The sequence below is a fragment of the Papio anubis genome, chromosome 4, assembly GCF_008728515.1.
Source record: "Papio anubis isolate 15944 chromosome 4, Panubis1.0, whole genome shotgun sequence".
NCBI lineage: Eukaryota > Metazoa > Chordata > Mammalia > Primates > Cercopithecidae > Papio > Papio anubis.
The window spans coordinates 30,327,621-30,352,273 of NC_044979.1; the positions used below are offsets into that span (position 1 = coordinate 30,327,621).

General features: G+C 47.8%; 2 protein-coding genes across 2 annotated transcripts in view; one reads left to right on the forward strand and one right to left on the reverse strand.

Annotated features, from left to right (window-relative positions):
- The window catches only part of SND1 (staphylococcal nuclease and tudor domain containing 1), a 438,879-nt gene that overhangs the window by 48,611 nt on the left and 365,615 nt on the right, over positions 1 to 24,653 (reverse strand). The window lies entirely within an intron of this gene.
- On the forward strand, positions 14,679 to 19,263 carry LRRC4 (leucine rich repeat containing 4). The gene is made up of 2 exons (XM_003896544.5): positions 14,679 to 15,198; positions 15,371 to 19,263. Exon 2 carries the CDS (start codon positions 15,471 to 15,473, stop codon positions 17,430 to 17,432), a length of 1,962 nt encoding a protein of 653 aa, XP_003896593.1. The 5' UTR covers positions 14,679 to 15,198; positions 15,371 to 15,470; the 3' UTR covers positions 17,433 to 19,263.

The window sequence follows — 24,653 nt, forward strand, 5'->3', positions numbered from 1 at the left end:
ATTGGGGTGGGGGAAAAGAGTTTCCTTTCCTGGTTTAACATAGTGGTTTAGGAGTGGATGTGTCATCCAGATCTGGATAATCAGACGTAAAAGGAAGTCAGCTCAGACGCTTGTAGGGAAGGTTTTTTTTTTTTTAAACTTTTAAAAAGGCACAAAACAAGAAACTATGCTTTTCCTGCCTTTGGAGACTGGTGTATGAGCATGCAGTGCCTGGAGCTATGGCAATCATCTTGCAGCCAAGTAAGGGACCTGTGGTCATGGGGAGAGAACGGCAGGATAGAAAGAGGGAAAGAACCAAGGTGCCTGATTCTGACCCAGGGCGTATCTTAGTTAAACCAACCACCCCTCCCCTGGAGCTGTCCTACTTAGGGACTGACTTTTTATGTGAGATGATAAATCTGATTAAGCTGCTCCTACGCTCTAGTGCTGCAGCATAAAACACATATAGCCTAAAGTGACCCATGAGTCTTTACCATAGTTACATATGTCTTTTTCCACTTCCAGAAAAAATTAGGTGGCTGAATCCCCCTAATATTTCTGTGTCACAGGGTTGGAGTGGCATGGGTTGCTCTGTGCTCCAAACCCATCTCTGTCCTTTATTTCAGTCTCTCAGGCTCCTCGATGTAGAGCAGAAGAGCTGTCTAATGAGAACTGACAGGATGGAGGCCATAGGGACTGCTGATGACAGGAGAGAGCCCTCTTAGCAAAGGATGCCACCCAGAGGGCTGCAGCATGGCTTAGAGCTCTATTCTGGGGGCAGCCATTGGGTGGGGTTGGGAGAAGGCACAGTCAGGGCCCATGGAAAACTGTTCTGGAAAAGAGGGAACAGGCAGCCCAGCACAGTTGTGAAGTCAAGAAACAGAAAGTTGGTGTTTTCAGGTTCTTAACTGGTTCTGATCCAAATATCTGGCCTGATAACTACTCCAATTCTTTATAAGAGCTCCTTCTGCTTTTTTCTCCCATCAGCCCGTATCTGTCTTTAGTTTCCATGTTATCTATGTGCAAACTTCTCAATTCATAGCCATAAATCTGATACAAAGCTTGGAGAAGGCATCAGACAGACCCTATAATCTCTGCTAATCCTATAATCGGGAGCTAAACCCAGGACACAAATGGATTTGCAAAAATAAGGATTTTAGAAACTCAAATGGCATTAGCAGGCCTCAGAGACAAATGTATACAACTGAACACGATCCATCAATACAGAAAAGATACAGTATGTTCCTTCCACTCCATATGAACTATCTGGAAAAATAAAGTACTGAATGGGAAAAGGCTGCTACACCTCCAGGGATGAGAGCAAAGCCATTTCAAAAATGGCTTAAACTTGAAGATTCTCTTAAGTTGTTTAGGAGTAGGAATGAGAAGAGGGATAAAAGGGGTGTGTGTGTGTGTGTGTGTGTGTGTGTGTGTGTGTGTGTGGTGGGGCAGAGACGGGTGGTGGGGCAGAGATGGGGGGGGAAGAAGATGAGCTCCTTTTTTATTCTAAATGCTTTTTGATTATTTTCTTTGTTGTAAAAACAATGAATGATTTCAGCAAGGTAAGAGCAAGGAAGAAAAAATTTTCAAAGTGTATTGTACACGTATGGGACCCATACAGGAAATTCTGTGGTAAACAGTTTTCAAGCCATTGGTTTCAGATTTTCTGCTCACCCAACCTATCCCAGGGGACAAAGGTCTCTGGAAATCAGGCAGGGCTGCATTTGTCTACAAAGCCTGATTCTTTAGGAGTCTGTCTGTCCCTTTGTGGATGCGGCCCGAATAAATCTTTCTGTGCTATATGTCAGGGCTGCAAAGCTCCTTGACCACACCGAGTGCAGAAGTGATAACACACAAACCACAAGTGCCATTTGCCCAAGTGTGGTGACAGGACACTTAAGATAGGAGGTGGGTCTGGAGAAAACTCTCCTTCAGCCAAATGGAAACATTTCCTTGGGTTTTCTTCTCCTCCACATACCCAGATCTGAAAGCAATGAGTCTAGGGTAAAGTCCTTGGTTGCGGCTCCATCTTTATTCCCACTCTGCTACCTTCTGTCCCCAGACATAGCCTCTTTCAGGCCCACAATCCTTCTCTCTGCACTATCCCTCTTCTAAAGGCCTCTAAAATAAAATGGAAGAAAAATATTTGTTTGGTTACATTGTCCTATTTAATAGACACTCTAAGTGTTGCAATGTTTATTATATGTGTGTGTATATATACACATACACACACACACATATATATAAATATATATGTAAAGATATATAACCTGAAAAGGGGCAGAAATTAGAATCCTACTAAATTAGAATTCCTGCCTGATAAGAGACAAGGCCTGTCAACACCAGTATTTATATATTTCAGATATATAAATTTATATATACAAAACAATTTTTTTTCTTTTGAGACGGAGTCTCCCTTTGTCACCCAGCTAGATGCAGTGGCACAATCTCAGCTCACTGCAGCCTCTGCTTCTGGGGTTCAAGTGATTCTCCCACCTCAGCCTCCCAAGTAGCTGGGATTACAGATATACGCCACCACAACTGGCTAATTTTTGTATTTTTAGTAGAAATGGGGTTTCACCATGTTGGCCAAGCTGGTCTCGAACTCCTGGCCTCAAGTAATCTGCCCGCCTTGGCCTTATTATATATATATTATTTATGATGGACTAAATTCAAAATAATTAGGGCAAACAAGATACAAGGAGGGTTTTAATTTGGCAAAGATGAGGCTGGTATTGAAAGAAACCAGCATCACTGAAATATGAGAGGGGAGAACTGGTGTAACCTCTGAGATGGGCACCTGATTAAACAAACTTCAGCCACCCTCTTTGGCTTTTCCCACAAAGAGATGTGGCCTAAGATGGAGACGTTTAGGGGGCGAAGACCAAGCCCAGCCTGCCATTCATGTGCCAGTGATGCTGTCTCCTAGGCTCTCAAGTATGCGTGAGCCCTCAGAAAGTTCTTCAATACCCACTTAATTCTTTTCCTTCACGTAAAACAGTACATATGAGAATGGTCTTGTTCACCTAAGCAAGTGAGTCAAGGTTATGTGTTTAGAAAACTCATTAATAACGAATAACGTTTTAAAAGAGACAGACTCAGATAGCAGCTGGCAGGAGCCAACTCCTCCAGTGGCATTAAAAACAGGACAGGGTTAGTGGTGGTGCTGACCGGCCTGGTCTCCTATGAGGCAGGAACACCTCTTGGTCTCAATTTGATAAAGAATTTTACCTTGCAGCTACCAGATGTTCTGGAGCAGAATTCTTATTTCTGCCCCTTTTCAGATAATAGAAGCAAAAGAAAGTTTTAATGGGTTAGGAAATCAAACAGGTTCAGGGTACCACAGCTCTTGCTTGGGGAGAGAGGGAAGGACCAGTCTGGCAGGATGGGCAGCAGTGCTGAGCAGAAGCTACAGCCTTCGTAGGCATCTGAGAAGAATGACAACATCCCCAGTTTGTTGGCCGGTTGGTCTGTTCATGTTCATCTTCCCCCTTTTCCACTTACTGTCTTTCTTGCGTACATGGGCACCACCTTGAATGGATCTTGCTGACTGGCTCATGGAGGCTGACTGCCAGAAGCCAGGGCAGGAAGGATGGGGTGTAAGTTGCTCAATGTATATGGGATCCCAAGATGGTCTCCTCTTGGGGAGGGATCCCCAGGAGCTCTGTGCCAGATCCAAAGCACCAATAAGTTGCTGAGCCAGAGAGGCTGTTTTCAGGGGAAGGTGGAGAGTCCCTGTCCATCTCAGATACTGCTCACTCACACAAAGCATCCTTTCAGAGTTGCTGGCTGGCAGGGCTCCTCACAGGTTTTTTTTCAGGGTTTGTGCACTGAATACAAATCAAGTAGCCTCACTGGGCTGCCATACAAACTGTCCCTAGTCACCAAGAAAGTGATAGAGAATGAGAGCTCTTCTAGCCAGGCTGCCAGTGTCTAGGCATCATGGTAGGAGACCCCTCAGATTCCCAGCTGGTAGTTCCACAAAGGCTGGGGATTTAGCACCCCCCATCAGAACCAGAGCCATTTCAGTCTGGTGTTCATCAGAGAAATAGTTTAAAGTAGACTAAGATGAAAGGTTCCCCAGAACACCCTGCTTAGCATTCTTGGCTGGTAGTGAGGCAAACACTGAAAGATGGGGATTCATGGCTTCGAGTGGTGTTGGGATAAGGCAGAACAAGTTTCAAGGTGGTCATGTTACCCATGGTTAAAAAGAAATAAGCAAACAAATCTACCTGTCAGTTCTAGCCAACTTCAGAGCTGTATGAGAGAAACTCAGTATGTAAATGTGAGAGAGTATGTACATGAATAGACCATTTAGCCAACCAACAAACTGGGGACATTCTTGTCCCTTCTAAATCTGATGGAGGAGCTGAGAGTTCTAGCACCTTTAGATCATGTTCACCTATCCCCAATTCCTCTAGATATAAATGTGATTTTCCACTGGAAGCATTTGCAGACAGAGTTGCATCTAAAAACATGGAGCAAGAGCAGATTGGAGGCTCGATAGATCTAATTTCTGAAGAAGTTCAAGTCATAACAAAAAAGGAATGCAGCATCCAGGAACCTGGGTGTTAGCCAATTCACCCACTGGCTGTTTGATGACTCATGGGGAAGCCAGTGGTGTGGGCGCTGGGCTGGTCTCCTGGTGTTCCCAATGCTGTGCTCCCCTCTACCTCTTATTTTTTAAATTGTTATTATTATTATTTTAGAGATAGGGGGTCTCACTATATTGCCCAGGCTAATCTCAAACTCCTGGGCTCAAGTGATTCTCCAGCCTCGACCTCCTGTAGTGCTAGGATTATAGACAGGAGCCCCTGCACTGGAGCCCCCTCCACTTTTAAAGTAAAGTGCTTGTCCTTTTGCTCAAAGATGGGAAGGGGTGGGATGAAGAGTACCAGTTACAGAAAGACCAAGTTCAAGCCCACATTTCTATCATGGGTCCCTTAATCATCTCCCTGGAACTCCTTAGATGAGACAAATGAACAAGCCAAGGAACTCACGTTACTAGGCCAGTACTGAGTGGACTATTACAACAGGAAAATCCTAACCACAGCTCAAGCTGGAGGCATACAATCGAAAACAATTAGCAAACTGTGCAAGGCAACTTGATGGCCACAGATGCTGATATCTCAAGAAAATGAACGATAGATCAAGAAAGCTGGTAGAGAGGAGGCAGTGCCAATGTGGCACCACTCTACAAACCAATGGATTAGAACGGCTTGGAGGCCATGGAAGAGATACAAAAAGAAACTCCAGAAAAGGACATAATAGGTTTCAAGCCAAATTGAATAGATTTAAAACATGGAGAAAGTTCCAAGCTTAGTAAAAATCTTTAATTTAGTCAGAAATTCCGTAGGCTAAGTATAAAAAGTATGTTCCCATTTTGTTCCCACTTTACAGGTGCTAAAATTTTCTCTGGAACACAGAGTTTGCTCAGCTAAGGGGCTATAGAATATTCCCGGGAGAAAGGTCTTAAACCATGTCACTTTTTTTTTTTTTTTTTAAAGATAAGACCTTGCTCTGTTTGATGACCAGAGTTGGAGTGAGTGGTGCAATCTCAGCTCACTACAACCTCCTCCTTCCAGGCTCAAGCAAAGCAATTCCCCCACTTTGGCCTCCCAAAGTGCTGGGATTATAGGCATAAGCCACTGCACCCGGGTTTTTTTTTTTTTTTTTTTTTTTTAAAATTTCTGTGACACACCCCATGTTTCAAGGAAACAAAATCACAACATGAAGAAACATCTTCCGTCCAGGCAAAAGGAAAAGAAAGTCACTGACACAGCTGGAGAAGGACCCAGGTAGCCTGGGCTCCCAGGCAGACTCAACCCACAGCTGTTTGCTGTCTCTCCGAGTGTTTTTAAATTAAGGGTTTGTTGATGGAATTGTTCTTCAGTCAAGCAAAATTTGGGGACTGACAGGTAATAGAGATGAGGGCCCTGGACAGAGGGGACCAGAAGCTCTGGGCTCCTCTCCTTGCCCAGCAGGTACCCGCCGACTGTGCTACAGTTCCGGCACTCAGTGGGATATTTATAGCTGCCTTTAAATTTACCCAGCTCTCCATAAAGCGAGGTAATGGGGCGCCCTTTACTGCTGCTAGTGGTGATTGTCCTAACATTCTTTAATTAGCAAAAAGCGTTGGCACAGCCACTTTCAAAGCATTTGATCTTACTGTCCTGGTGTTCCCTATTTCAGGCTCAACAGCCCCCACTCCCTTTGGAGAAAATGCACTTTAGCCAATTTGAAAATGACAGGCTTATGTGTACATGAGCACAGATAATGTGTATTTGTGCACCTATGCTCACTCCTCACATATTCACAACTGCCAAGAACCTGTGAGCCTTTATGGTACCTCCATAAAACTCTCCTTCATAAATCTGTCAGCAAGGGGCTAGGATTTCTAAAAATTGAGAACTGGAGACACCTTAAGGTCAGTAGGACTCTCCCTCATTTTTCTAGTATTAAAAAAAAATCAGGCTAGCAATTTTTCACCTGCTTCTTCAAAGAACGTAAGTAGAGCAGGGTAGGGCTAGGGCTATCGATAAAATTAGGAAGGCCTGAGTTCTTACCCACATGGGACATCAAAAACAGTCCTCATCCCTCTGAAATAATAAACTCACTGCTATGGTCTAGGTATTGGAAACAAGAAGGAGGGGCCTCTGTTCTTGTGGGGATGCACAATATACAGCCCATAAACAAGACAATTTCAGGTAATGGAAAATAAAATGAGACAAATAAAGCTGGGTGATAAGACTGTGATGAGTGGGGCTACTCTGGACAGGATAGCCACCTGAAGATGTGGGGGAACATTTTAGGTTGAGGAAAGAGTAAAGGCTTTAATGGGGAGAACCACATAAGAGTATTCCAGGAAAAGAAAGAAGACCAGTAGAGCTGAAGTGCAGGGAATGAGGAGGAAGATGATAAAACCTGAGGGCAGAGGTGCAGGCAGCAATGAAGGCTTAGGGCCTGTGGGCCATGGGAAGCAGTATGGTTGTTACTCAAACTATGAGAGGAAGACACTGGGGCATTTTAAGCAAATCAATAACATAATCTGATATACTGTCACAAAGATCACTTTGGTTGCTATGGAGAAGAGCCTGAAGAGGGCAAGTGTAAAAATCTATGTCTTGAATAGATTAATTTCTTAGTTTTGAATAAATGTTCTGTGGTTATGTAATATATTAACTCACATAAGAGAAAGCTGGGTGAAGCACATATGGGAACTCAGTACTATTTTTGACCTGTCTGTAAGTCTAAAATTACCTCAAAATTAAAAAAAAAAAAAACAACCCCACCCAGTAACTGTTAAAAACAAACAATGAAAAACATCTCATACCTTAAATGAAGACTTGAAAGTTATAAATTAGGTGCAACAACAAGAGCAGATATCTAGAAGAAAATAATTCCTTCAATAACTGACTTTGAACAAGACAGCCTCTTCTATACTGGTTTCCACATAAGAAAATAACAGATGATACCACCATCACTATTTGCTGAGATTAAGATTTCCTTTACTTGCTTCTAGTTCAACAATACCATGAAAAAAGTTATTAATACCACTTTACACGTGAAGAATCGGGGGTTTAAACAACTAACCTATATATACATGGTATGTAAGAGGCAGAACTGGGGTTTAAACTCAGGTCTGTCTGACTCCAGAGGTGCTTTGCACCTACCAGTACGCTACAATGCCCACTAGCATCCACACACACAGACACGCATGTGCTCTTATGTGGCAAATTTTGTATTAGTCCATTTGGGAAAAAATAGTTTTGTTTTCTCCAACCAAAATCTGAATAATTTTAAGAATACACTGTGTGTCTGTGAAGAGGCTAATTGTAAGCATAGGCATGGATTAATGATCACATTTATGTTTGAGATACCTGAGAAGTCTCTCCATCCACAGCTCTTAGTTCCACATCTGTACCTGCTGGCCCTGATCTGGAGGTATCCCTTAATCTCCAATGAACATGAAGCTCAAAATTTCTAAGAATTAGATACAGTGGAGCCAAATTTAGTGGCAATGCAGGAGGTACTTTTGGTGTTACTACTGGTAAATGCTTAAGTGTTCCAGTATCTTTGGGATAAAATCTAGAGATAATGTAAAGAGAAAGTGAGAAAATCATTAAGAATGGAATCACAAAGAAACAGAAAATAAGAGACAGATTTCTCCTGAGTGTGTCTTGTCAGCCTGCCCCCTTCTCTCGGCTCATGTGATGTTTCCTGATTGAGAGACTCTCTCCCTTCCCAGTGGGAAGACCCAACAGCCACACAGCTCCTGTTTGGCTCCCCTACTCTTCACAGGCACAGGTGTGTGGAAGAGTCACCTGTTGGTTATCAGATGCATTGTCCCTTTCCTGTTCCTCTTAAATGGCACATCACAGCATCACAGTGGTTGAGTTTGGGCTCTACACCGAGACTGAAACCTGGCTCTATCACTGTAATGGGCTGAATGAGCCCCCAGAAAAATAGGGGTACCTCCTCATTCCCAGAACCCTGCGACACTTAACCTATTTGAAAATTATGTCTGCAAAGACCCATTTAAATTAAGAATCTTGAGATAAGGAGATCATCCTGGATTATCCAGGTAGGCCCTAAATCCGATGACAGGTGTCCTTATAAGTCACCAAGAGGAGAGAGGCAGACAGAAAAGGAGAAGGTAGTGTGACCATGGAGGCCGAGAATGAAGTGATACAGCTATAAATCAAGGAATGCTGACAGCCACCAGAAGCTGGCAGGGGCAAGAGGCAAGGAATGATTCTCCCCTAGGGCCTCTGGAGGGAGTGCAGCCCTGCCAGATTTTGAACTTTCAGCCTCCAGAACTGTGAGAGAATATATTTCTGCTTTAAATCACCAACTATGTGGTGATTTGTTATGGCAGCCTCAAGAAACAAATTTAGTCACTCATCAGTTCTGTGATCCCGAGAACACTTCTTAAATTCATCTGCAAAATGGGGAAATCTGATGGTACTCATCTCACAGAGCTGTTGTGAGGAGTACATCTGTGTAACTTAACACAGTACCAAGTACCTACCAACGCTGCAGTAAATGTTGCTATTAAAACCACTGTTACTGCTATACACAGGCAATTAAAGAGGAAAAGTCACAAGGGCCTGGAACGGGCCAGTGTACCTGCAGAAGTGCATTTTCAAGGCTCCCGGCTGAACCTCTCTTTTCAATTTGAGCATGTAAGTGACTGTGGCTAGAACACATGCAAACTACTCCAAAAGAGGAGGCAGAGTGCTAGCTGGGAGGTTTTCCCCATCACGCGAACCTGACAGCCCACAAAGAAACTGTAAGCCCTGGAAACTCATTCTTAGAGGAGAGGGAAAGGCCTTTCCATTCTATAGCTCTTTACCATTTGTATTACGCAGTGTGTCTTTTCTTAGCCAAGGTTTTAAAAAATTGCTCTTGATGGGACCTGGAGGGAGAATGCTTTTTTATCCTTTACTGTCCACTCCCTTCTGACTTCCTTAAAGAGCTGAGTCCTTGGGAGAAAAGATTCTAAGCACACTCAGAAGAGTGGGTAACTCTAGAACAGCTGTCTTGCCTTGAATCATCAGGCTCCAGGAATAAAATCCATTCCCTTTATGACTGTGGGTAGTAATGGCACAGCCAGCCTCACTATGGGATCACAGGCAAGAAAAATAACCTTCCTTTTGCAATTCTGATTTTACTTATTAAACAGAAAATTCATGGCTAGTTGTCCCTGATGGGTGTTTGCACACGTGGGTGGAACTCAGACAGACAGAAACACACACACACACACACACACACACACACACACGTGTTCATTACCTTGGAAAGAAGGCAGTGACTATTTCCATGTAGAGCATTCCTACTTTTTATTATTACTGATTCACCAATTGATACCCTTCCTTCCCTTTGTGGAGGGCAATTTCCATACTACTTTTTTCTTTCTAGTTTCCCAAATTCCTTCTATGTCTTTGCTCTGGTTGTTCCCACCACTGATGGACCTACCCTTAAAAGGGGCCCCAAAGCCTATTTGGTGGCAAAATGATACCCAGTCAAAGACTACTCACTCCTGGAACACCCTATGAGGCATTATGGACATCTAGTGGCTGCTCAGGATAATGCCTCAGGGATGCATATCAGGTTGGGGAGTGGTCTAGCCCTAGGCTTTACTAGGAACCCAATTATCCTGGCTGGGTGGGAGAGTCCTGGGTCCTCTAGATGGCCATTTCTCTCATTTTCTATTGGGGACCCAAAGTCACTAGGAAGTGCAGACAGGTGCTATTGAAGACTCCTCTTTATCCCAATCCAGCAAAGTATAGTCGCACCGGCATACAAGCCCACAGAAGACAGGTATTTGGAAATATCTTCAAGGCCCAGGTTTAAAAGCCAATTAGCCATACATTGTCATTTTGACTGACGAACTGAGGTCAGATAGGACAGTATCTGATACTAATTAGTCATGTAGCTTTACGTAAGTCACTGTGCCTCTCTGAGCTTCATCAGTGACATCTGTAAAGTGAGAGATTAAATCCAGATAATCTCCAAGGTCCATTTTAGTTTAACATTCTGTGATCTGTGTGTCTTTTTAGTAGCTGGGAAAACACAGTCCGATTTGCTCTGCTTGGCAAGGCAAGGCACTGTGCATCTCTGGATTAAATGAAGAAAGCATTCTCACTTAACTTTGTGGCCCATTTCCAAGACTTGGCTACAATCCCAAAGGATCAACCTTCTTCACAGAACTACATATCTGAGATGGGGCAGGAAACATGGACTAAGAGAATGGTAAGAAACTTTCTAATCCATTTCCTTGATTTTATAAATGGAAAAACTGATGTTTAGAGCTATTTTAAGATTTGTCACATGTCTAATCAGTGGCAGAAAGGGGACTAGAACTCAGGTATCCCAATCTTAGCACAGGGCTCATTCTACAATACCAGGCTACTGACAAAGGCCTTGCCCAATCACTGCTGGCTTTTTTAGCTCTCTCTGGGAGACTCCCTGTGTGAAACTGCGAGTGAAAACAATCTGAATCCAGTGTCTCTTTCTCTTAGGGTTTAAGTAGGCTTCTTCCCTTCTTATTCCTTGGTGGCACCATTCCAAATCCAAGCAGCAGTCCAAGCCAGGGCTGTGAGGAGCAAGAAGCCATGGCTAGATGGTACTTGGGTTACCAAAATGAGAGGCTGCAGTCCCACTTTCAGCTCAGAAGGGCTGTGTGCAACGATGGCCCCACAGCCTCCTCTGTAGTCCAGTTAGTAGGTTCAGTGGTGCTTTCCTGGCCCAGTTGGCTTACAGGGGCAAAGCAGCCTGGTGTAGAGCTTGACAGATCTTGGGCATAGTCACCTTCATGGATGGCAGTCACAAATATTTACTGTGAGATAACCTCATTATTAAGTACTGGCCTGACCCAAATAGGCCCCCACTTTCATCTACCTTTACAGTGCGGGGCAGCAGCTTTCATCTGTGGAGCCTGGAGCTGAACAGACAGGGTTTGAGTTTGCCTAGAGTAGTAGGGGACCAGCCCAGGCAGAGCCCCTGTTGCCTGAGGAAGGAGGGATAGTCACACTTAATCGCTGCCATCCAGACCCTGGCCAAGGGTCTCCTAAGGCAACAGACGACTCTACTAGGTTGGTGCCAGCTATAAAGGAGCAGAACCTTTCACCAGAAAGTCTGAGTGTCCTCCACAGTCCTGTCAGGCTAGGTTCACATTTGAGTCTACTAGACGGTAATGTCCTGCTTGAGACTAAAGATATGCAGATGGGGTTTCAGTCAAGACATAAAAAGGGCTGCTAAGGAGCCCAGATGGAACTAAACCCTAGCATCAGGGTTTGACTTACCTCCACGTCTCCCTTATTCTTCTTCTTGATGAGAGTTCATTTTCTCAGCCCATCTCCTACCCTTCATCTTACTTCTCTGACACATCCTTAACTGAACTTTCCTACAGTCTCCCTCCTCCCCCCTCCACTTGCCTCCACCATTTACTCTATGCAGAGTAGACACAGTGGGCATTCTTCTTAGTGATAAAAACATCGGATTCAGGGTTTGAAGGCTGGATGGAAAGGTTGGCTCTGTCATTTTCTAGTGTATGACCTTGGGCAAGTTATTTGCCTGCCTGAGCTAAGTGCCCTCATCTATGAAATGGAGACAAGTGCGGCAATTACTTTCACTGGGTAAATGAAGAGTAAACAAGAACAGATATAAGTTCTTGGTATGGTGGATGGCACATAGTAGATAAGCATTCCAGTAAATGACTATTGAAGTGGATGAATGAAACCTGAGTTCTCATCCCACTGGGAGAATACTTTGGGGAATCACTTCCACACCCAAGTTTTTGACATCTGAGACATGCTGAGGCTCAAATCCACTATCACTTACTAGTGACACGAGGCAACATGTTTGACCCATATAAAATGAATAATAGGGTTGCTGGGAATATTAACAGTGGAATACAGACAGAGTAAGGGTTCAATAAATAGAAACTATCAAGGTTATATTTGACAGCAAACGATAACAGAAAGGTCTTGGTAAAGAATGGGGACTCCAACTTGCTTACAAAGGAACCGTTTCCAGGACTTCAAGTATTCCATGGCGTATTTAAGGAGGTTCAGGTTACTGGGCAGAAGACAGTATTAAGAAATGGGTGTGGTAGAAACCAGAAAGCTGAGAAATCTAGGATCTCCTCGTTCTGAAGCAACAGCCCACGTGCAGGTGATGAGGGTTTATCTAGCGAGCCTGCCAGAAATCACACGGTGAGTGGGGTGGGGGATGAGGAGTATGGAGGCAGCTCTTGAAGGGAAGGGATATTAAACCATGTTATATTCTACTGGACCGGCTTCCCAGGGCTCAGCTACAGATTGCCCCACTCACAATCGGCAGAGAAAGGGGCAGTCTTTTTTCAGGGGGGTGGGAAAAAGCTGGCCTAGTCCTGTTCTCCTACACTAGTCTGTCAAATGCCTCAGGGTCTCCTACCAGAAATAGGAGCAAGAACTCCACCCCCACTCCCAATCGCTACCCCTGGCTGCTACGCAGTTCTTTTCAGAGAGTCCTAGCCAAGGAGGGGCTGGCGAGCTCACAGGGCAGGGGGCTCAGCCGCCCGCCTCCCTTCCCCCAGTTCTCTGGGCACAGCGGCGAGCAAGGGGCGACTCCGGCCAGCGAAGACTGAGAAGCCGCGGCTGCAGCTCCATGAATGAATGGGCTGTGTCGTGGGCTCCGGGAGTTCACCTCAATCCTTCCTGCCGGCCTCTGTGCTGTCCCAGGTTGTCATTCCCCAGCTCGTCGCACTTGGTCATTCCTGCCACTGTTTCCCGCCCCCGCAACCCTCATTAAGGGAACTCTCATTTAAAGCCCCAGTGAGAACCCACGAGGGGTGAGGCAGAGCGAAGGAGGGGCCGGCGGCAGTGCAGCAGCGAAGCCCGGGCTCTCGGTCCGGGGCGCCTCGTGGCCCCCACCGCCCTCCCCCGAGTCCCCACCACGCAGTTTCGAACTCCGAGAGCGAGTCCGCGGCGCGGCGAGGCGCCCCGTCAGCAGTCGGCGGGGGTGAGGATGACGCGGGCCGGGCGGGCGGCAGGCCAACTGCAGCGGCCCCGCCGCGGGCCGCCGGGCCCCTGAGCCCCGCTCTCCACAGCCAGGGGACGCTGGGTGCGGGCCAGAGGGCGGGGGCCGGTGAAGGCTCTCCCGCCGCAGCCCCGCGCCGCTTCAGCCTATCAGCGGCCACCCAACGGCTCCCTCCGACCGGCCCAAAATAGCTGCGAACGCCTGCGACTTGCGCGCGGCCCCTCACTTGACGCTCACTCCAGCTCGCTCGCCCGCTCGCCCTGGCCCCGCTCCGCTTGTCTGGAGGGGGCGGGGAGGAAGCTGCCCGGGGAGGGGGGAGGGGGGAGGGGGAGAGAGGAAGAGAGGAGGAAGGAAGGAGGAAGGAGGAAGACGGGCGGCCGGAGGCGCGGGGCTGCGCGGCGCCGGCCGGCGCGGCGCTGGAAGGCGCCGGCGTTAACCCCGCGAGGCAGCCGGCGGAGGGGGAGCAGCGCTAATACATAAGAGCACTGCATCACGCTAATCTTCTCCCAGAACAGTATGCGTCAGCAGTACATTCACGTTCTGACTGAAGGACAAAAGGATGAGAGAGCAGTCTGCGTGGCTGCCGCCTGCAACACCGCGAGCCCGGCGCGAGGAGGAGACGGTGGGCGCCGCGCACAGGAGCCCCGCTGTTGCCGCCGTCGCCGCTAGCCAGCGGGGACTATGTTCCCGGGCTCCGGAGCGTTTCCCGCAGCCGCGACCCCCGCTGCTCACGCCGCTGCAGCAGTCCGCTGGCGGCGCGGCCACTGAGGGCGCCGGGAGCCAAAGCCGCGAACTCGCTCCGTCCGCACAAATCCGGAGCCGGCGGCGCGCCGGGGGCCGGGCAGCGGCGGGCGGCGACGGGCGGTTGCGGCCGCCGCCGCCGGACCCGCGCCCGCCCCCGGACTCTCTGAAGGGGCCTGTGGTGCAGGCGCGACCGCGGGCGCCTCGCGCTCCTCCGGCCGGCGGACCGGGTCCGGGCGCAGCCGCCACGCCGCTGGCCCTCGGGCGCCTGACGGATCGCCGCCCCGCGCGCCGGCAGCCGGCGGACTGGAGAACTGAGCCCGGTTTTTGTCTCTTCCACCCTCCGAGAAGAGGCGAGGAGAAAGGGGGTGTGTGTCTGGGGAGGGCGAAGGCGCCGCGAACACCTCTTAACTCTCGCCGCCCTGCGAGCTCACGACCGCAATCAGCTGCCGCCGGCCCGGAGCGGCCGACGCGGGGAGAGGGAGCGCAGCATCGAGCGAGCGCGGCCTGGGCGGCTTCGGGGCGCCCCCGCACCCCCTCCGGCGGCGGCCCGGGGAGCGGGCCGGGGCCGCCGGAGCGCACTTTGGCGATGAAGCGCCTTCTCCCGCGGCTGGAGCGAGCCCGTGCCAGGGTCCAAGGACAAAGCCGGGAAGCGCTGGTGGCGCCGCTCCTCGGGCGGAGGGGGGGGCATGCACCTGCATAGCCCGCCGGGCCTTCGCTCTCCCAGGCGCGCCTCAACTCCGCGGCTTCGCCGGCTCAGGCTCCGGATTTACTAGAAGCCATTTTGTCTCCCCCACCCCTTCCCTCCCCTCCCCTCCCCTCTGCCCTCCCCGCCCCCACCACTTCCCCCTTTTGTTAATTAAAACTAAGAAGTCGGAATGGGAACGAGGTGCCCAGCTCCCGTGGAGAAAGCTTAAGGACACCACGCCAGTGTTTTCCTGCCTTCCTTCCGAGGTAGGTGACGGCGAACTGGGTGGGGACGGTTGCAGTGTGGGAGAGTCGTAGCTTTCGGAGGGCTTGCCTTGAGGGTGGGTTGGGAGACGAGGGGCCGCTCGAGTTTAGCAGGATTTTTTTCGGCCGATCCGCTCCGTCTCTCTAATCGCCCCCTCCCCACCTCCTTCTCCAGATGGAAAGAGGAGCTCCTAGCTCACTTAAGCCGGGGTAGGGCTGGTTCTCCTTTCCGAGCCAAAATCCCAGGCGATGGTGAATTATGAACGTGCCACACCATGAAGCTCTTGTGGCAGGTAACTGTGCACCACCACACCTGGAATGCCATCCTGCTCCCGGTCGTCTACCTCACGGCGCAAGTGTGGATTCTGTGTGCAGCCATCGCTGCTGCCGCCTCAGCCGGGCCCCAGAACTGCCCCTCTGTCTGCTCGTGCAGTAACCAGTTCAGCAAGGTGGTGTGCACCCGCCGGGGCCTCTCCGAGGTCCCGCAGGGTATTCCCTCCAACACCCGGTACCTCAACCTCATGGAGAACAACATCCAGATGATCCAGGCCGACACCTTCCGCCACCTCCACCACCTGGAGGTCCTGCAGTTGGGCAGGAACTCCATCCGGCAGATTGAGGTGGGGGCCTTCAATGGCCTGGCCAGCCTCAACACCCTGGAGCTGTTCGACAACTGGCTGACAGTCATCCCTAGCGGGGCCTTTGAATACCTGTCCAAGCTGCGGGAGCTCTGGCTTCGCAACAACCCCATCGAAAGCATCCCCTCTTACGCCTTCAACCGGGTGCCCTCCCTCATGCGCCTGGACTTGGGGGAGCTCAAGAAGCTGGAGTATATCTCTGAGGGAGCTTTTGAGGGGCTGTTCAACCTCAAATACCTGAACTTGGGCATGTGCAACATTAAAGACATGCCCAATCTCACCCCCCTGGTGGGGCTGGAGGAGCTGGAGATGTCAGGGAACCACTTCCCTGAGATCAGGCCTGGCTCCTTCCATGGCCTGAGCTCCCTCAAGAAGCTCTGGGTCATGAACTCACAGGTCAGCCTGATTGAGCGGAATGCTTTTGACGGGCTGGCTTCACTTGTGGAACTCAACTTGGCCCACAATAACCTCTCTTCTTTGCCCCATGACCTCTTTACCCCGCTGAGGTACCTGGTGGAGTTGCACCTACACCACAATCCTTGGAACTGTGATTGTGACATTCTGTGGCTAGCCTGGTGGCTTCGAGAGTATATACCCACCAATTCCACCTGCTGTGGCCGCTGTCATGCTCCCATGCACATGCGAGGCCGCTACCTCGTGGAGGTGGACCAGGCCTCTTTCCAGTGCTCTGCCCCCTTCATCATGGATGCGCCTCGAGACCTCAATATTTCTGAGGGTCGGATGGCAGAACTTAAGTGTCGGACTCCCCCTATGTCCTCCGTGAAGTGGTTGCTGCCCAATGGGACAGTGCTCAGCCACGCCTCCCGCCACCCACGGATCTCTGTCCTCAACGACGGCACCTTGAACTTTTCCCACGTGCTGCTTTCAGACACTGGGGTATACACATGCATGGTGACCAATGTGGCAGGCAACTCCAACGCCTCGGCCTACCTAAATGTGAGCACGGCCGAGCTCAACACCTCCAACTACAGCTTCTTCACCACAGTAACAGTGGAGACCACGGAGATCTCGCCTGAGGACACAACGCGAAAGTACAAGCCTGTTCCTACCACGTCCACTGGTTACCAGCCGGCATATACCACCTCTACCACGGTGCTCATTCAGACCACCCGTGTGCCCAAGCAGGTGGCAGTACCCGCGACAGACACCACTGACAAGATGCAGACCAGTCTGGATGAAGTCATGAAGACCACCAAGATCATAATTGGCTGCTTTGTGGCAGTGACTCTGCTAGCTGCCGCCATGTTGATTGTCTTCTATAAACTTCGTAAGCGGCACCAGCAGCGGAGTACAGTCACAGCCGCCCGGACTGTTGAGATTATCCAGGTGGACGAAGACATCCCAGCAGCAACATCCGCAGCAGCAACAGCAGCTCCGTCCGGTGTATCAGGTGAGGGGGCAGTAGTGCTGCCCACAATTCATGACCATATTAACTACAACACCTACAAACCAGCACATGGGGCCCACTGGACAGAAAACAGCCTGGGGAACTCTCTGCACCCCACAGTCACCACTATCTCTGAACCTTATATAATTCAGACCCATACCAAGGACAAGGTACAGGAAACTCAAATATGACTCCCCTCCCCCAAAAAACTTATAAAATGCAATAGAATGCACACAAAGACAGCAACTTTTGTACAGAGTGGGGAGAGACTTTTTCTTGTATATGCTTATATATTAAATCTATGGGCTGGTTAAAACAGATTATATTAAAATTTAAAAACAAAAAGTCAAAACAAAAATATTTTCTAACTTGTAAGTTCTATTTAAAGGGGGTGGGGGGGAATCTTGGGAATGTTGTGGGGTACAAGCCACAAGTTAACTTGCTATGCTGCCAGAAGGGATTTCTGGTATAAGGTTGAAATTGCTGAGATAAAATAAACTAAAACAACAAACATCCCTAAAGAGGTAGGATGTGGGCTGCTGAGGGGGCAAGAGGGATAGACTGAACTTGTCATTTTTTAGAAGATGCTTCATAGGACACAGGAATACCAATTTCTACAGACATCTTTCTTAAGCCGAGAGCTGTCTTTGCAGAATTATCTTATTTAAAAAATACAAAAAAAAGCACCATGAATTTGTACTGTGCCAAAATGTTAGTGGCAATAATATTTTTCTTCAGAGGCTAAGGGGAAGATAGATCTATACATGTATTTTAAGCAGGAAAACCACCAAAATTCAAATGAACCCTTAAAGGGGCTGAGTCTTTGTCCATGTGCACAAGTCTTGGGGGTCTGTGCACTGGGACACACGTGTGCCTTGCCTGACAGAATGCTTAGGAAGGAGCAGAGAAGGATGGGAGCTGGCGTAGCTCTCAGCCTAATGCTTTCACATTGCACCAGATTCCTGCAGTTGGGCTTAACCCACTCTGCAAGGCATGTGTCTATTCAGGGTTTCCCAGGAGGAGGAGGCCCCTGAAGGGGTGCGGCAGCAGGGGGGTGGGAAGGGAGGGTAAAGCAGAGAGAATGTATTCACAGGAGGCCATAAATTAGCATTGTGCCATGTCCACCTGTTGTTCCTGGAATCTGACAAATGATTGTAGACAATGATGGCATTTTATGATTTTTAAAAAAGATTTTGTTTGTTTTAAGGTGGAGAGGGAGGAGAAGCCTGAAGTGGGGAGCTTGGGAGTGGAAGCTTTTCTCATGCTTGTGATTTGGTGACTTTTCTAAATGCTGATTCATTAGGGACTATTACAGTGGATGTCAACCGGTTGTGGTGATGGGGTGGGGGCAGAACATGAGTAGCAAAGAAAAAGGAGAGACGAAAAGGGTACAGGCTCATGTAAAGTAATGAAGCCTTTCCCAACCAGGATGGTTCACAAAAAAGCCTGAGAGCCACAGTTACAAGTGACACGCATGCACACATGGAGTTCCACATGGGGTCCTGTTGAATGGAGCACACTGAGGGGAAGCTTCCCTCTCCCAGGCCACCTCAGGAGAAGGTGAAAGAGAAAGGGTGGGCGTGGGTGGGGAAGGCAGAGATCTCTGTTATTCTGGTCCATTTAATGATGTAACTTCTTTCAGTTATTACTTTAGCTTTAAAAGGAAATAAGGGGTTCAGATTTGAAAGGGGGTGGTATGGGTGGGGGTGGGGTGGGGAATTGCCAACAAAAGAACACTGATTGTAATGTGAGAAAAGTGTATTTTTGTATTTTAATAAATATTGTTGAATTTTTAATTCAATGTCCCCAAAGGGTTAAATTGAATAAGACCCTGAACCTATAGATTCTTATGAGCCAATCATTTCTATTTAATAAAAAAGCGGGGAGGGGAGGGTAGAGGTATGATGGGGGAAAGACAAATGTTAAATTATTTTCAAGTATGGGAAAATGCTAAAGCTGTTAATAACCTTTCCTTAGCTTAAATAAAAGCACCCCGATTCTAGTGCACCTTCCACAAGCTAACTGTGTTAGTCCCTGGCTTTGTTGGGGGTATAACCAAATTCCCTGTGCCCTGGAAAAGCAGGGGAAATGGGTCAGCCTCAGCTCCTGGGACCTGGCCAAAAGTTAAATGCCACCTCAGCAGAAGCTGCTGGTCAGGCAGCACCAGCTCTACCTGAGGACCCTGGGGGACCTGGATTTCAGAGGTCTGTAATAATGTAGTTTGGCTTAAATTTCCGACAGGCAGTGTTGCTTCTGTTCTCTGGGTGCTAAATAATCCAAACATGTCTTCGTGGTACGTGTCTGTCTCCTGATGCTTACCGAGTAATAATGTCCAGAGAGGCTGCATGAATCAGGACCCTGCACTTCTTTAGTGCTAGTATTTATACTAATGCAGAGAATTGGGACTGAGTGGGTGTGAACTCTTTGGAACTGAGGAAGGAAAGAGAGGCAGGCTCCACTTTGCAGCAGTTGGCTAAGGGCCAATTCTTAATCCTCCTGGGTATATACATCATTTCTGGGTATCAGTGTGCCAGCACATATGTATGGGCACACACTTATAAACTGCCACTCACAGTTCTAGGCACCAAAGATCCATTCCTCCTGCCTCTCCTTTACCACCATACCCCCAATAAAAAAGAAAACTGCAGGAGAGCAAAGGGTGGGACTTGGCTAGGACCAGGTGAAAAAGCAAGAAATTACTCCCTTTCCTAGTGCCACAAGACACAACTCAGGCTGTTTAAAACAGCTTCCTGGGTATGCATTCAGAGGAAATTGCGGAGGAAGTTGCTGTTTCAGAAATAGAGGATGAGGAGCCAATTTCCTAACACCCTTCTTTTTTTTTTTTTTTTTTTTTGACAGCTATTTGAGCAGACAGGGAATTATGCAGTAACTCTGCAATGACTAAGGGTCTGTGGCTAACAGTCTGAGGGGTGAGGTACAGAAATGAGCCTAAAACAATCTTGGGAAAGAGTCCTATGGACAAATGCATTTGTCCCAAGGAAGACTATATTCAGCTCCAATCTGTGGGAGAAGGACTTTTCAAAGGATCCTCAAAGGAATTGGGGGAGACTAAGAATATGGATCCTAGATTTAAGTATCCTCAGAGCTGCCAGGAGAGTTCCTTACCCCAGCAGGCCTGCCCTTTGATCCGTGCAGTTTCAACTTTTACAGCAGTAACCTTCCTTTGCTATCATGGTATATCCTCCTCTGTAGCAGGCACTTGGGACAGCTTTTCAGAGAGGCATCCCGTGCGTACCAAAAATGCAGCCGTGAATGCTGTGACTCATCCTTGGCCTGGCCAAGGTTTGTTACTTAGGAATGGAACACGGGTTGGTAGCTCGTCGGGGGGTAGTTATAGCAACATGTTGGATGTAAAGACTCTTGCTGATGATATGCAGTTAGAGAATTTTCATTATAGAACTGAAAGCCATGAAAAATCATTTAGTCTAATCCTTTCACATTTTACAGTCAAAGAAACTGAGCCCCAGAGAAATTAAAAGACATATCCAAGGTCACACTGCTAGTGGAGGAGGTGGGACTAAAAGCCCAGGTCTCTTGACCCCTAAGTCAATGTGCTTTCTCTCTGCTATTGGCTATCAAGAACATACTTAACTAGCAAAACACAGTTAAAACGGGCCCTTCCTAAGATATGTCTGTGTTCTCTTATCCCTCTTAGAGCTGTTCAATCTCTTTAGAACTGGCTCTCCTGCCCTCTAAGGCCTGACTACAGGGGCTCCACAGGTGCTAAGGGGTTAGATTATCAGGACTGTACATAACAGTTTCCTGATTCTTAGGCCCAATGGCAGACAGAAACTGCAGGATCCCACAGAGGGTGACAGCTAAAGGGGAAGGAGTGAACTAGATAAGACTTGGTGTATTACAGTGAGAAAAGGTGGCTTGGCCTCCTTCCAGCCTTGGAAACTCTGCAGTGTAGAGGAGGTCTTAAAACACCTACTGGACCACAGAGGTTCCCCCATAATGGAGCGGTTTTTGCTTACCTGGCTCAACAATGAGAATAGTGGGAGGCTCTTTCACTCCTTTTCTCCACCGTATCTACCCCAGCTCTAGCTCTTTAAGTGCCATGCTGTAGCTGCCACTTCTATAACGTGCTCCAGGGCTTTTTAACACCCTTCAGCTGGATCCTATTATCAATGGAGGTAAAGGTAGATAGGCTAGTTTCTAAGGCCTAGAGACATTAGCTTTATCATGGCTATTTAACATGTATTGAGGCCAGCAACTTGCTGGGTGCTGGGTGAAACCACCAGCAGTGAGTCCCTAGCAAGACAATTCCTATTGTTGTCTGGGAAGAGGGTCAGAGTCCATGGTCTCTGGCTTCCTTCTGTAGTAATGGTTAGAGACTGGGAGAGGGCTAAGTGGGCCTTACCCCAGGCTTCTACCTCAGGGGGCCAGGGCCTATAATTAAGGGCTCCATCATTTCACTGCAACAAAGCAGCAGGGGCTTAAAATTAGAAAAAAGAGAGAGAGGAACATTTATATCCAAACATATGTCTGATTTTATCTCCTCTGCTGGCACTCAGCACTCCATGCCATCGGCTAATGCAGGCACTGTTCACGCCATTTCTGAATCCTGCCTCAGCTAAACTGCAAGGCAGCTTTTGGCTCAAAGCAACTCTCTTGGTCTCACTCCTTTTAGGAAGCACCCCTCTCCCATGCAAGAGGAAGAATGGTTTGGACAGGATAATGTTGTTTTCATCTTTGCTTTACATTAAAATGAAGTAAATTACTTCTTGGAGCAGTGATAAGGGCTTCAGGAACTAGATCAATGTAATACACACACACACACACACACACAAAAAAAATATAGCATAGTGCTTGCAAGCACAGACTCTGTAGCCAGTCTTCCTGTGTTGAATCCTAGTTCCATCACTTACTAGCTGTGTGACTTTGGGAAAAGACTCAATTTCTTCACCTAAAAAATACCGACAATATTACTATCTACCTCACTACTTCACAGATTGTGAGAACTGAAATTTTACATATATATAATTATATATGTATATGTGTGATACAGATCTCACTTAGTGCTCCACAGCATATAGCAAAATGCTAGATAATAGTTGACAGTACGCCCAAACATACAGATCAACAGAGAAGCCCCATCACCACTCCTATTCTTGAACACTGTGTATGTCCAGAGACATGCCTATTGTGCTACTCCAGAGAAGAAGAAGGATGATCTAGAAGTCAGAGACAATAGTATCTATAAGCCCAGTCACTGTGAGAAACGTGGTTATACTTATCTTCCCAGGAAAACCTTGCCTTGTACTCTGGTCCCTACACCAGCACTATAGCTGTCCCAAGGCACTGATTTAGTTAGTCCAGGAATAGATTACCTTTCCTTGTGGTGAGCCAGAAGAAAGTGAAGGTGCTGACAGTGGTGCACAAGCTGAGGGCTGGGACCTTGGGAAGCCTAGGTCCTTTACCAAGAAAGTAAACTTCCTAACGTCTTCTCCCCTACCCATGTTTCTCTGGCACAGAGCAATCAAAGCCTTATTACTCACGTCAGTGATGAAATCCTCCCTGACCATGAAGTGTTACCAGGACTGGGAGTGGGGAGGGGGGAGGCACTAGGAGGAAGAAGGTAGCACCGAGAGGGCCAATGGAGCTTCCGAGCAGTATTGCAGAGCTAGGAGAAAAGAAAGGCAGTAAAAAGCACCATAATTGGAGCAAATGAGAGAAGAATGGAGTTCTATGGCAGATACACAGGCTAAGGGGCTGCAATGCAGTCAAGGAGGAAAGCCAGGGAGATTCCTCTGCCTTAGCAAGCAAGAGGCTGGCTGGACCCTGGATGGGGAAGGACTGTTAGTGTGAAATTCATGGCATGGAACAGAGAAGAAGAAAAGCAGGGAGATCAACTTTACAAGAGGAGAAGAAAGAATGCATTTTGATTTCCTAATGAGAGGCTAGAATTAGATTTTAGGATGATCACAGGTTTTATCCTCTGGTACATGCCAGCTTTGCTGTCAGTACTTGGGCCAAACCACCTACCCACAATAGTCCTGTTCCCTATCCTGGAGGCTGTCCACTGCTTGGGGAAGCAACCCAGCCTTCAGGGATGTAATTTAATCCTGACCCTGACAGGCTCACTTAGGGATCTGCTCTGAACCACTTCCTCATTTCTATTAAGGCACAGTCATGGGGAGGGGGGTGGAGTGTGCTGGGGAGAAGAGAGGGAGCAACTGGGTATTTGTCCACAAAAAGAGTATTATTCCAGAGGGACAGTGTTACATAAATTGTGTTTTCCAATAAAAATAATGATGTCTATGAGTTCAGTGCACATGGACCCTTGCAGTGAGTCAGAGATTTGGCCTAGGCCTGTGGGGGATATCCCTGGGAGAAACTGTCTTGTCAAAGGAAGTTAGCATTTGAGACGATGGCGTGATCTTCGCTCACTTATCCCATCAAAGAGTTTTGAAACTATAGCAGGGAAGCACTGATACGAGAAGCTATTCTCAAGCTAGGTGTGGGAGCTAGACGGACTAAGATAGTACTTAGCCTTTCAGGTTCATTCATTCTGTACAATCAGGAACGTTAGTAGAGCAATTACTACAGTTTAAATCAATTATAGGATGCCAAAGAAACAGTATTTGATCTACTTGTTTCTTTCATGCCCTCCTACCTTTTTTTTTTTTTTTTTTTTTTTGACACAGAGTCTCGCTCTGTTGCCTAGACTGGAGTGCAATGGTGTGATCTCGGCTGACTGCAACCTCCGCCTCCCGGGTTCAAGCGATTCTCCTCCCTCAGCTTTCTGAGTAGCTGGGATTACAGGCGCACACCACCACGCCTGGCTAATTTTTGTATTTTTAGTAGAGACAGGGTTTCACCATGCTGGCCAGGCTGGTCTCAAACTCCCAACCTCAGGCGATCTGCCTGCCTCGGGCTCCCAAAGTGCTGGGATTACAGCCATCAGTCACCGTGCCCAGCCCCCACCTACCTTCTTATAGCCCCACTAATAAAAAAAAAACCCTTCAATTAATTATTGTATCACATTTCCTGTCCCATAATCCCCATTTGAGTACACTCATCTGCCATGACAGGACCTAGGAAATCATGCATGAGGCCCTCCATTTTGAAGAATGATGGCTCTTTCTTCCTAACATTTCTCATGATATTTCCTCTTCAAGGCAACTCCTTAATTTGTAGTCTCTTTTACAGTTCCTTTAAGGTCTCAACCCTCATTTCCCTGTCTCTAACTTGGTGCTGATTTAGTCACTAGATAAGTCACTCTACCTGCTCAATGAGTCAGCAAGGATGACTGAGAAGAGCTTTCACACACTAACTGTTCCCTGTACAAAGTTTGGTTTCCTTGCCTCGGGCTACTTCTTCCCAGTCTTCAAGGCCCTGGCTTTCTCCCTTTACCTGCCCACTCATCCAGGTTCATTAAGACCATT